At 42.6% G+C, this 14,518-nt stretch overlaps 1 protein-coding gene across 1 annotated transcript in view; it reads left to right on the top strand.

Annotated features, from left to right (window-relative positions):
* The window catches only part of LOC143803965 (5-hydroxytryptamine receptor 3A-like), a 110,534-nt gene extending 96,353 nt beyond the window's left edge, over positions 1-14,181 (top strand). Inside the window, exons 8-9 of the mRNA XM_077281715.1 lie at positions 6,642-6,857; positions 13,796-14,181. Coding sequence (XP_077137830.1) covers positions 6,642-6,857; positions 13,796-14,052 — 473 coding nt within the window. The 3' untranslated portion in view covers positions 14,053-14,181. The remainder of the gene's footprint in view (positions 1-6,641; positions 6,858-13,795) is intronic.
* Positions 14,182-14,518: the final 337 nt, after the last annotated feature.

The raw sequence follows: 14,518 nt of genomic DNA, 5'->3' as shown, positions 1-14,518 counted from the left end.
TGTTTATGCATCATTATTTCATACTGTGATTCTCATTTTATGAGTTTTATAACACATCAAACTGATTTACAGCTATATTATGTATAATTATTTTAGAATGAAGCAGGCCCAGAGACGCCCCAACCTGTACAGATAATGTTCAGTGTTAGTGTGATACAGCATTGTGTTATTATTCCAGGCTGTAACATTTCTATTCCCACAATTTCAACGATCTCTTGATTTTTATCAGAGTCGGTATTCACATATAATAACAATAATAATAATAATAACCATCGGTGATATTATGTATATCATGTGTTTTTGACAGGTATAAAACGGTTATTTTATACATGACTGGTATATGAATATAAAAAGTAAAAATCATCACATGTACAATTAATATACATCATTACACTTCTTACAAAATAGATAATATACAGTATATAGTTCAGTGATAATTGTTACAGTATTTTATTTTCCCGGTGTTACTTTTGTTCATGTATTACCGGATTCTTCTGCAGTTGTGATTCTCACCTTTCTATATAAATAGTGCAATAATTCACAGTCACGGCCAGTTTTCCGTTAAAAATATGAATATTATTGAATATAATGTTTTACATATGTTACAGTATTTTATTTTCCATGCAAAAATCCATCTTTGTGCTGATGGCGGCATCAACATTTTGCCATTATAAGTTTATGGTTCTGTAAAGAGAGAGGAGAATTGCAGAACGGAGATGGAGGCAGTCACACACAACACACAGAACACATGCACAACAAACACACATAACATACAGAACACACACAACACATACAACACACACAACAAACACACACAACATACAGAACACACACAACACATACAACACACACAACAAACATACACACACAACATTCAGAACACACACACAACACATGCAACACACACAACAAACATACACACACAACATACAGAACACACACACAACACATACAACACACACAACAAACATACACACACAACAAACATACACACACAACATACAGAACACACACACAACACATACAACACACACAACAAACATACACACACAACAAACATACACACACAACAAACATACACACACAACAAACATACACACACAACATACAGAACACACACACAACACACACAACAAACATACACACACAACAAACATACACACACAACATACAGAACCATAAACTTATAATGGCAAAATGTTGATGCCGCCATCAGCACAAAGATGGATTTTTGCATGGAAAATAAAATACTGTAACATATGTAAAACATTATATTCAATAATATTCATATTTTTAAAGGAAAACTCTCCATGGGTGAGAATAGTGTACATTCAGAAGCTGCAAAGAGAAGTGGCCATGAGTGCAGCGGTAATGCTCAGTGAGCTGCGGGTACGCTCACATCTTGTGCCGCACTACCTTATATGTTTTGTTTGCGGCAGTTCAGAGAAACCCAAAAAAACCATACTACAAGACCGCATGTATTTATGTTACACAGCATGGTGTAGACTGGATAGAAATGTAACAAAGCTTTAAAAGTATACATAAGTTAGACTTCTTTGAATAAAAATAATTTGTCTTATATTATTCACTGAAAGGAAGCAAAATTTACGGTATACATAGAACGACAAAGAGCTGAAACAAACTATAACTAAAAGTCAAATTATAAAGAAATTAAGATTTATTATCTGCAAAAAGTGGAGAAACAAACTTTGAATGTTTTGTAATTGTAATATTCAGGAGTCTGCACATTTATGTTACTTGGTGACTCTAAAACCCTATCTTGGGAGCAGAAATAATTGTAATGACTAACAAAATCCAAGGGAAAAAAAATAAAATAAAAAAAAATAAAAATAAATAAATAAATAAAAATAACTGAGTGTAACAATTGCCAAGTAGTAGAAACAGTAAATGATTTTACAATATCACCCAAACAACCAGCTAGGTCATTATTCTTTATTTTAATTATGTTTTAACTTTGTACATGTTTTTTTTTTTTTTTTTTCCATGACAGAAAAATCTACAAACATTGAATTCAAGAAGGCTGTGTGCAAATAGCCCGCACAGACAACTGTGAAATTAATATGTGATAAAATAATGTAGAATTAAAGAAAGATGGAGATGAAGCTCAACTCTTCAGAAAATGCAGAACCATGACCCCATGTTAGAGGGTATTAGTAACATTAACCAGTTACATACAAGTTAAAAGCATGAATCATTAGCTGTATGTTATAAAATATGCCAAACGTTATTATATTCACTAATCCAGTAAGTTCCAAATTTCTACACATGGTGTTTATTGTAGAGATCCATAAACCCACTGCATAAGCCTTTTTCACATTATCATCAAGGATAATTTTCATCATTTTTGTTTTATAACTGGAGCGGCCAATTCTGTAGCATTATTCTTTCCATAACTATTATGTGGAAAAGCTTGATAGAATCCCCTTAGACCCCATTAAAATCAATGGTGTATGTCCGGATTTGAAAGTAGCTATTTGGCTCTATTTTAAGCTACAGATATTACAATAGTCTGAACAGAGCCTAAGATGTAACTTCATATGAAACTACTGTGATACATTATAAATTACAAAATAGTTTTGAAGCTTTGTGTAGAAATATATCAGACAAAGAATATAAAACTACTAGACACTCTAAAAGGATAGTTAAACACAACCCCTGGACACGCTGAAAAATTATGCTGGCACTGGACAATTCATTTGCCCATATTTATATAGAAAAGGTAAGAATCACAACTGAAGAAGACGCCGATAATACACGAACAAAAGTAGCATCAGGAAAATAAAAAAAAAATAAAATAATAAAAAATAAAAATAAAACTGTAACATAAGTAAAACATTATATTCAATAATATTCATATTTTTAACGGAAAACTGGCCGTGACTGAATTATTGCACTATTTATATAGAAAGGTGAGAATCACAACTGCAGAAGAATCCGGTAATACATGAACAAAAGTAACACCGGGAAAATAAAATACTGTAACAATTATCACTGAACTATATACTGTATATTATCTATTTTGTAAGAAGTGTAATGATGTATATTAATTGTACATGTGATGATTTTTACTTTTTATATTCATATACCAGTCATGTATAAAATAACCGTTTTATACCTGTCAAAAACACATGATATACATAATATCACCGATGGTTATTATTATTATTATTATTGTTATTATATGTGAATACCGACTCTGATAAAAATCAAGAGATCGTTGAAATTGTGGGAATAGAAATGTTACAGCCTGGAATAATAACACAATGCTGTATCACACTAACACTGAACATTATCTGTACAGGTTGGGGCGTCTCTGGGCCTGCTTCATTCTAAAATAATTATACATAATATGGCTGTAAATCAGTTTGATGTGTTATAAAACTCATAAAATGAGAATCACAGTATGAAATAATGATGCATAAACACAGAATATACATAATTTGCCCGCAAACTCGCACAGATCAAGCTAAAATCTTTCTGTGATACGTATGAAAAACTGATAAATGCCTATCCAACACCTGACATTATCGCTGAAGTATATGATTTTAAATCAGATCGAACTAAAATCTTTCTGTGATACGTATGAAAAACTGATAAATGACTGGCCAATTAACTAATAATTATACATAATATGTCCGTAAATCAGTCTGCTGTGTTATAAAGCTCATAAAATGAGAATCACAGTATGAAATAATGATGCATAAACACAGAATATACATAATATGCCCTATTATTGGGACTATAGGTGTATGAAAATGTCAATAAAAGAGAATAAATATTATTGGGACTGTAAATAAAATAATACACTTTGATACACTATGATTTTGGTGTGTTATCTATTTAATATGCTTTGCTGCCACTTTGATATCAATTTATTATCAATTTGTTGGAATCGTATCAGTAATCAATTTAATACATTTTATACTCACTACGCTATCCGTATGATGTCTATTTAACACACTTTATGCGATTTTAATTAATTATCTGCTGGTCAAATAAATATTATTGGGACTATAGGTTTATGAAAATGTCAATAAAAGAGAATAAATATTATTGGGACTATAAATAAAATAATACACTTTGATACACTATGATTTTGTTGTGTTATCTATTTAATATACTTTGCTGTCACTTTGATAACAATTTATTATCAATTTGTTGGAATCGTATCAGTAATCAATTTAATACATTTTGATTCACTATGATTTTGGTGTGATGTCTATTTAACACACTTTATGCGATTTTAATTAATTCTCTGCTGGTCAAATAAATATTACTGGGACTATAGGTTTATGAAAATGTCAATAAAAGAGAATAAATATTATTGGGACTATAAATAAAATAATACACTTTTGATATCATTATCAATTTGTTGGAAGAGTATCAGTAATCAATTTAATACATTTTGCTGACACTTTGATAACAATTTATTATCAAATGGGCAGTCTGCAGCTTACAGCGATACTGAAGTCCGATAATTATACAGACTCTAAATCTCTGATAAAGCTTTCTGTGTTTTGATCATCTGTCTGGGTTCTCAGAAAGGGGGAGGGGGGTCAGGCACACCAGGCACACAGCTGCTGACAGCAGCCATGAGATGTCGTGTGAGTCTTGTATCAGTAATCAATTTAATACATTTTGATTCACTATGATTTTGGTGTGATGTCTATTTAACACACTTTATGCGATTTTAATTAATTATCTGCTGGTCAAATAAATATTATTGAGACTATAGGTTTATGAAAATGTCAATAAAAGAGAATAAATATTACTGGGACTATAAATAAAATAATACACTTATGATATTATCAATTTGTTGGAAGCGTATCAGTAATCAATTTAATACATTTTGATTCACTGCGGTGTCCGTGCGCTGTCTATTTAACACGCTTTATGCGATTTTAATTAATTATCTGCTGGTCAAATAAATATTATTGGGACTATAGGTTTATGAAAATGTCAATAAAAGAGAATAAATATTATTGGGACTATAAATAAAATAATACACTTTTGATATCATTATCAATTTGTTGGAAGAGTATCAGTAATCAATTTAATACATTTTATACTCACTACGGTATCCGTATGATGCCTATTTAACACTGCTTGTGTGGAATGTTTGTATCTCCAGCACAGAAAGCCTGGCTGTCTGGTTAGTGATCAGTACAGATACATTTTAACAGCTGCTAGCTAGTGGAATGTTTGTATCTCCATCACAGAAACTCTTAGCATCTGTTAGCAATTATAGTACTAGAATCATTCAAGCTCACAGCAGAATAATACTGTAGAAACACAGCCTCACTCTCCCTATCAGCGGATTATCAAATAAGACTACTCTTAATATAGCATATAATCAACTAATATAAAACAATTACTGGGATAACATTCACTGCATTAACAAATTAAACTATATCAAAAGGGGACAGCCAGACAAGGAGGACAGCTGGCTGACAGGGAGGGGTTACACACTTTGATACACTTTGATAGGGGCGTGTCCACCTGTCAAATTGAGTTTGACGAAACCACCCGACGCTCTACTACATATATATATATATATATATATATATATATATATATATATATATATATATATATATATATATATATATATATATATAACAGACTAACAAGGGAGGACTTACAGGGATAAATGAAATACCAAACATATAAATTTGCACTCTCAAACAACGGAGAGGAACACCAGGGAGAAAGAGTAGGTAAACCAAATAGGAGAGGATGAGGATTTACACACAGCGAAAACACCAAGCAGCGGTCACATATCAACAATCCAAATGCCTCTGTCAACAACAGACACCTCCACTCCACACCAGGCAGTCCAAGACTAACACTGATAATCCAGATTACCAGAGGCAAGTATATATAGGAGAGGGGAGTGGACAATACTGAACAGCTGAGATCATGCGAGCAGGAAAGCTACAGAGACTTTTAGCTGAGCAGTTAACCCCTGCACTGCTAACAGAAAACTGCACCGTTTAATATGAAGGTGAAATGCTTCTGATCAGTGCAGGAGTGCGGGAAATAACATGCTGCATGAAAAGAGACTCTGATAAATCTACTTTGTCATTATTAACAGTCATCACTACTCCTACGGGTTAGCATCACCTATTCTTCCATTCACTCCTAGTTAGGCTTAACTTAACTTTCTCTTCCTACTCAACTAAGGCTAAGTTACAGTGCTATACTGAACTGAAAAATCAGCTATTGAACTGATATTCAAAGGAGGCTGAAGATGTAGATATGAAGACTCTGTCATTCCATCTCTTTTCCCCGGCAGCGTCGCCTCCTCCTGCTTGAGTGAAAACTTCTTTGCTGTGTCACTTTAGGCAAATTAACTGTCAGTCAAGCAGGAAGAAGTGGCGCTGGGTGGGAGGAATAGAGCTGGAGTGACAGATGATTCGGATCTACAGATATGTCCCTTCAGTCTCATTTGCATATTGATAAAAATGCTGATTTTTCAGTAACAGAGGAACGGACTGCCATGTAAAGGTATTGCTGGACATGTCTTTGAAAGAGCTACATGCAATATAATTAGTTTAGGGGTAAAATCCTGCTGACATATACCCTTCAACGTATGTACCATTTTTTATTCTTTCCTACAGGTATTTATGTGTCAATGTGCCTGGCATTACTAGTTATTGGATTGTTTGAAACAGTCTTTATTATGAATATTTTGTATAAAGGTTACTTGACAAGTCCACATGTGCCAATCTGGTTACAATCATTAGTCCTCCACTATGTTTCTCTTGTGGTTTGCTACAAAACACAAGTTAATTCTGACACAGAAGAACAGCAGAATACCATCTGTGAAGCTGCAGGTTTGTATGATTTTCTGTCAGAGTGATAGTGTGAATTAAATAAAAAAATATATTTTATTAAGATAAATATTATTCCAAGTTTATTTTAGGTAAGAAAAAATATAGTATAGCTTGGATAAAACAAAATCTCAGTGTATCACTTTCTAGATAAATATTAAAATTCTGAATATTCAATACTTCTCAGATTTTAATGTCATAAGAACAAAATAAAGGATCTTACCAATTTTGTGAAAAAGCACAGGCATAGGAGACTGAGAAATCCACTATATGCTGCAATATTGTTAGTGTAGTACAACAATGACCCAAAACATACAGCCAAGGCAACAAAGGAGTGGCTAAAAAAGAAGCACATTAAGGTCATGGAGTGGCTTAGCGAGTCTCCAGACCTTAATCCCATAGAAAACTTATGGAGGGAGATGAAGCTCTGAGTTGTCAACGACAGCCTCAAAATCTTAATGATTTAGAGATGATCTGCAAAGAGGAGTGGACCAAAATCCCTCCAGACATGTGCGCAAACCTCATCATCAACTACAAAAAACATCTGACTGCTGTGCTTGCCAACAAGGGTTTTGCCACCAAGTATTAAGTCTTGTTTGCCAGAGGGATCAAATACTTATTTCTCACTACAAAATGCAAATAAATTTATATATAACTTATACAATGTGATTTTCTGGATTTTATTTTTGATATTCGATCTCTCAATGTTAAAATTAACCTACCCTTAAAATCATAGACTATTCATGTCTTTGTCAGTGGGCAAACTTACAAAATGAGAAAGTGATCAAATAATTATTTCCTACAGTGTATATTCTAAACATGCTTCATGGCTGTTTGTAAGGTGGATTGACATACAGATAGCAAAAGGCTGCAGAATACATGTGGCATGTACGGTTCTCAAATTGCACTTGCAAAATAGGTTTACATAAATAGACAGGCACAGTTAAATTTAAACAAAATTCAACCCTTTTCCCAAAATAATTTGATGAGAAATGCAAAAGTACTGTAGGTACGCATTCAAAAAAGCCAGAACCTGCAACAGGGTTGTGTATCCGTGTGAAGTGAACAATTGTAAAATTTGTAAAACAGCTGTGAAAATAAATGTTTGCTGCACTCACACTTTGGGAGCTAGACAGTCACAGTTGAATGTCTGGAGCTTTGAAAATTTTATTTTATAGTTAAAAAAACAAAAATACTGTATATACTTGAGTATAAGCTGACCCGAGTATAAGCCGAGGTACCTAATTTTACCTCAAAAAACGGGAAAACCTATTGACTCGAGTATACGCCGAGGGGAGAGATGCAGCAGCTACTGGGTCCGCAAGTCTCCCCTCTCCCTGCGAGTCTCCCCTCTCCCTGTCGATCCGCGAGTCTCCCACGGAGGTGTTTCTTACCCACTTCTACACAGCAGCAGTGGCGGCGAGTCTCCCCTCTCCCCTCGGTCTGTGAGTCTCCCACGGGGGTGTTTGTAACTCACTTCTACACAGCAGCAGCAGTGGAGCAGCGCCATCCTGTCATGTATGGAGTCCTGGAGGTAGCGGTTAAAGTATGGAGCAGCAGTAGCAGTCGTGAAGGCAAGCAGTAGCCGTACAGCAGGTGGAGGTTGCGGACGGCCTGTATTTTCGTTGCGCACAGGTCACTTCTGGTCCCGCTCATTATGGCTTATGAATATTTGTGACGTCACCGGAAGTGAAGTGTGCAGCACTGAAAATACAGGCTGCCCGCAATCTCCACCTGCCATATGGCTACCGCTTGCCTCCACGACTGCTACTGCTGCTCCATACCGCCGGGACTCCATACATGACAGGATGGCGCTTTTCCGCCACTACCGCTTGCTCCATAGGTTACTGGCTCGCCGCTACCTCAATACATGCCAGAATTGCGCTGCTCCGCCACTGCTGCTGTGAAGGAGGGGGTAAGAATCACCCCTGGGGAAGAGACACAGACCGGGGGAGACAGACCGGTGGGGGTGACGAGAGACAGACCGGTGGGGGTGACTCGAGTATAAACCGAGCGGGGCACTTTCAGCCTTAAAAAATGGGCTGAAAATCTCGGCTCATACTCGAGTATATACGGTATTCTCTTCAGAAAAAAGAATTGCACAGGAAATGCAAAAAGTAAGTACAGTCACTTGTGACAACCAAGTGCACGGTCTGACTGATACGGATTTCATTTTTTATTTTCTATAAAATGTATTGTGCCAATTGTGTAATTGTCATTCGAGTGGAGTCCGACTCATTGACTTGCATGGCCGAGTGCGAGCTGAATATCTGATCAAACTCGGACATGCAGCAATTTTTTAGAATAACACGGGGACGAGTGCTATCCGTCAAAACTACGGATAGCACTCATCCAAATATTACGGTCGTCTGCATTAGCCCTAACTCTGCGGTCATTTGAATCTCTGTATAAATTTGCAGACTACTACTTTCATTTTCTTCACAGCTCCAATTTTTTAGTACATTACTGCCTGGAGCATTTGTCCAATGTTTAAAGGCTTTCTCTTCCTAAATATCGATTACTGAGTTGTGAGCACTGGCATCTTCTCACTATGTTAAATCACGCTAAAATGGCTGCTGCATTTTCTGCCTAGCCTTTTATACAGATCATGATTGTCCCTCCTGATTGGCTGTGCTGGATCATGTGAAGTGATAACTGCATGGCATTATGGAGAAGCCTGTGCTGTCAGGCCTGAACTCATGTCAGCCTTCTATGACTGATGCAGTCTTCTGCACTGTGCGAAAAAGCAGCTGGCATTTTTTTGACAATTCATGCAAATTGAATTACAGACTGTGTAATTTCATTGGGACCTACAAATTTCATGAAACTATTATTTGATTTCCATCTAATCTATCTGCTCTTCTCTCCTTTTTTTATTAGTACACACACCACGGATTTACGACACTTCCAAGCTTAAAATTATTTGAAACTAGATGGCAGCCCGATTCTAAAGAATCGGGAGTCTAGAATCCATATATACTTTATTTATTCAAATGTAAGAATAATACAATTAATAAATAATAGTAAGAAAGAACAAAAAATGGCTGCACTCACCAGCTCTTGACAATTCTTGACAGTACGGCACATTTCTGATTGGTCGCTCGCGGCAGGCGGCAACCAATCAGAAAAGTGCCGCGCACCACGAAGGCATATATCTTTGTCCACCCTGAGCGGGTGTAGGACGCTGGTGACGTCACTTATCTCCGGACATTATCTCCGGACAAAGCCACGGAAGTTGGCACAAATTGCCGGAAGTAGTATTCTAGGCAATTATATATTAGATTTTAATGTTATCAGTGTTTACCTTTGAACGTTTATATTGTATTGTCCTGTCACCAGCCATGTGTACGATTATCGGCCGAAAGCCTCTCTGGAACCAATAATCACCCCATGTAAAGGTATCTTTATAAGTTAAAGATTCAGAATACTATGACTTTTATCATATCCTGAACAGTCAAGTTTTTTATGAACCGTTAAGGTTTTCTGGTTGAAGTAAAAAAAACTCTGAGTGTTTACAGTTTGTGTGCTCTGCCTGGGGCCCCATGTTCTGCCTGGGGCCCCTGTGCTCTGCCTGGGGCCACTGTGCTCTGCCTGGGGCCCCATATGCTGCCTGGGGCCCCTGTGCTCTGCCTGGGGCCCCATATGCTGCCTGGGGCCCCTGTGCTCTGCCTGGGGCCCCATAGGCTGCCTGGGGCCCCTGTGCTCTACCTGGGACCACTGTGCTCTGCCTGGGGCCCCATATGCTGCCTGGGGCCCCTGTGCTCTGCCTGGGGCCCCTGTGCTCTGCCTGGGGCCCCATGTTCTGCCTGGGGCCACTGTGCTCTGCCTGGGGCCCCATAGGCTGCCTGGGGCCCCTGTGCTCTGCCTGGGGCCACTGTGCTCTGCCTGGGGCCCCATATGCTGCCTGGGGCCCCTGTGCTCTGCCTGGGGCCCCATATGCTGCCTGGGGCCCCTGTGCTCTGCCTGGGGCCCCTGTGCTCTGCCTGGGGCCCCATGTTCTGCCTGGGGCCCCTGTGCTCTGCCTGGGGCCACTGTGCTCTGCCTGGGGCCCCATGTTCTGCCTGGGGCCACTGTGCTCTGCCTGGGACCACTGTGCTCTGCCTGGGGCCCCATATGCTGCCTGGGGCCCCTGTGCTCTGCCTGGGGCCACTGTGCTCTGCCTGGGGCCCCATATGCTGCCTGGGGCCACTGTGCTCTGCCTGGGGCCCCATATGCTGCCTGGGGCCACTGTGCTCTGCCTGGGGCCCCATATGCTGCCTGGGGCCCCTGTGCTCTGCCTGGGGCCCCTGTGCTCTGCCTGGGGCCCCATGTTCTGCCTGGGGCCCCTGTGCTCTGCCTGGGGCCACTGTGCTCTGCCTGGGGCCCCTGTGCTCTGCCTGGGGCCCCATATGCTGCCTGGGGCCACTGTGCTCTGCCTGGGGCCCCTGTGCTCTGCCTGGGGCCCCATATGCTGCCTGGGGCCCCTGTGCTCTGCCTGGGGCCCCATATGCTGCCTGGGGCCCCTGTGCTCTGCCTGGGGCCCCTGTGCTCTGCCTGGGGCCCCATGTTCTGCCTGGGGCCCCTGTGCTCTGCCTGGGGCCACTGTGCTCTGCCTGGGGCCCCATATGCTGCCTGGGGCCCCTGTGCTCTGCCTGGGGCCCCATATGCTGCCTGGGGCCCCTGTGCTCTGCCTGGGGCCACTGTGCTCTGCCTGGGGCCCCATAGGCTGCCTGGGGCCCCTGTGCTCTGCCTGGGTCCACTGTGCTCTGCCTGGGGCCCCATATGCTGCCTGGGGCCCCTGTGCTCTGCCTGGGGCCACTGTGCTCTGCCTGGGGCCCCATATGCTGCCTGGGGCCCCTGTGCTCTGCCTGGGTGTAGGACACTGGTGACGTCACTTATCTCCGGACATTAGCTCCGGACATTAGCTCTGGACAAAGCCACGGAAGTTGGCACAAATTGCAGGAAGTAGTATTCTAGGCAATTATATATTAGATGGGCATTTCCTGAAGGAAATACATGGTGCTTGAACAGCGCTACCAGCTTTACAGCAGCACTTTTCACACACGGGACTGGGGGGCGCGCTTACTTTTGCACCCGGGGCCGGGGGCGCGCTTACTTTTGCACCCGGGGGCGCACTTACTTTTGCACCCGGAGGCGCACTTACTTTTGCACCCGGGGGCGCACTTACTTTTGCACCCGGGGGCGCACTTACTTTTGCACCCGGGGGCGCACTTACTTTTGCACCCGGGGGCGCACTTACTTTTGCACCCGGGGGCGCACTTACTTTTGCACCCGGGGGCGCACTTACTTTTGCACCCGGGGGCGCACTTACTTTTGGGGCCGCACTTACTTTTGGTGGGCGGGGCTCCTCGGCCTCCGATTTGGTTGGTGGGGCCCCTCGTCCTCCGATTTGGTGGGTGGGGACCCTCGGCCTCCGATTTGGTGGGCGGGGACCCTCGGCCTCCGATTTGGTGGGCGGGGACCCTCGGCCTCCAATTTGGTGGGCGGGGACCCTCGACCTCCGATTTGGTGGGCGGGGACCCTCGGCCTCCGCTTTGGTGGGCGGGGCCCCTCGGCCTCCGATTTGGTGGGCGGGGTCCCTCTGCCTTCGATTTGGTGGGCGGGGACCCTCGGCCTCCGCTTTGGTTGGCGGGGCCCCACGGCCTCCGATTTGGTGGGCGGGGTCCCTCTGCCTGCACTTTGGTGGGCGGGGCCGCTCGGCCTTCGATTTGGTGGGCGGGGCTCCTCGGCCTCCGATTTGGTTGGTGGGGCCCCTCGGCCTCCGATTTGGTGGGCGGGGCCCCTTATCCTCCGATTTGGTGGGCGGGGACCCTCGGCCTCCGATTTGGTGGGCGGGGACCCCTGGCCTCCGATTTGGTGGGCGGGGCCCCTCGGCCTCCGATTTGGTTGGCGGGGACCCTCGGCCTCCGATTTGGTGGGTGGGGACCCTCGGCCTCCGATTTGGTGGGCGGGGACCCTCGGCCTCCGATTTGGTGGGCGGGGCCCCTCGGCCTCCGATGTGGTGGTCGGGGCCCCTCGGCCTCCGCTTTGGTGGGCGGGGCCGGGCCCCTCGGCCTCCGCTTTGGTGGGTGGGGCCCGTCGGCCTCCGATTTGGTGGACGGGGCCCCTTGGCCTCCGATTTGGATGGTGTGGACCCTCGGCCTCCGATTTGGTGGGCGGGGACCCTCGGCCTCCGATTTGGTGGGCGGGGACCCTCGGCCTCCGATGTGGTGGTCGGGGCCCCTCGGCCTCTGCTTTGGTGGGCGGGGCCGGGCCCCTCGGCCTCCGCTTTGGTGGGCGGGGCCGCTCGGCCTTCGATTTGGTGGGCGGGGCTCCTCGGCCTCCGATTTGGTTGGCGGGGCCCCTCGGCCTCCGATTTGGTGTGTGCTCTGCCTGGGGCCCCTGTGCTCTGCCTGGGGCCCCTGTGCTCTGCCTGGGGCCCCATGTTCTGCCTGGGGCCCCTGTGCTCTGCCTGGGGCCACTGTGCTCTGCCTGGGTGTAGGACACTGGTGACGTCACTTATCTCCGGACATTAGCTCCGGACAATAGCTCCGGACAATAGCTCCGGACAATAGCTCCGGACAAAGCCACGGAAGTTGGCACAAATTGCAGGAAGTAGTATTCTAGGCAATTATATATTAGATATCTTTTTCAATCCATATTCAAAAATATGTTCCACGTCCTAATCGAACTAACGCATTTCTAGCGAACAGACTAAGGTGCTGCGTGCGCTCTAAATGCATCAGTTTGATCACCATGTGGAACGTGTTTTAGTATTTTTTAAATAACATGGATTGAACAAAGCATTTATCATAATTTTAACCTTGAAAGTGCCATGAATCCTTGGTGTTAGTGGAAATTTGTTGTGGATAATGTCAAAGCACCATAACATTCTTGTAAAACTGTATTTGGAAATTATGTTGCTGTATATTGTTTGTTCTTGACTCTGTTTTCATTTACAGGGGATAAATATATGGAGGCCACTCAAGAAACATCAATACACGGAAAACAGCCCCAGATATTTCTAAGCAGCATCTCAGATGATCTGCACACTATAAGGCAGCAGATGGAAGGTCATAATAAAAGTCGAAAAGTAGCAGAGCAATGGCTGCAAATTGGGCTTATTCTGGATGCACTGGTTTACCGGGTTTACCTGTTCTTCATGGTCGTTTATGCTGTTGTACTTGGAGCTATATGGGCGACATGGTATCAAGCATGAATTCTGGAATGTTTTCTCATGAAATAAATAATTATTGTATAAATAGAATGAATTTAAGTCAGAAATGTTGAGAAACTGATAACTCAACTTAAGCTACTGAAGCTTGAATATTTGTGTTCTGATATTAAACAGTCCAAACATTACATTTACCTTGTATTTTTAATTTATTAAAACAAAATGGAAAAAAAAGGTGAGCAAAAATGTTCAGACGTAGTCGGACTAGAGCCCTGCAAGCCTCTTCCTACCTGGCAGCATCCCCAGCACCTCTTCTGACTTGTAGACCCGGCGTGCCATCATTGTGCTTCGCACCATAACGATGATATTGCGAGGGTCCTGCAAGTGTTTTTGCTAAAATATAAACTAAGCATAATATTGTCTTGTAAGTAGACATTTGTAAGTATACCGTACTTTTCTTTCTTCATTTCAAATAATGTAATACAAAGATACAGTGATTTCTTAATCTTTT

The sequence above is a fragment of the Ranitomeya variabilis genome, chromosome 2 (assembly GCF_051348905.1).
Source record: "Ranitomeya variabilis isolate aRanVar5 chromosome 2, aRanVar5.hap1, whole genome shotgun sequence".
NCBI classification, from domain to species: Eukaryota; Metazoa; Chordata; class Amphibia; order Anura; family Dendrobatidae; genus Ranitomeya; species Ranitomeya variabilis.
Note: the sequence above shows the minus strand (reverse complement) of the source record. Positions and strands in the feature narration are given on the sequence as shown.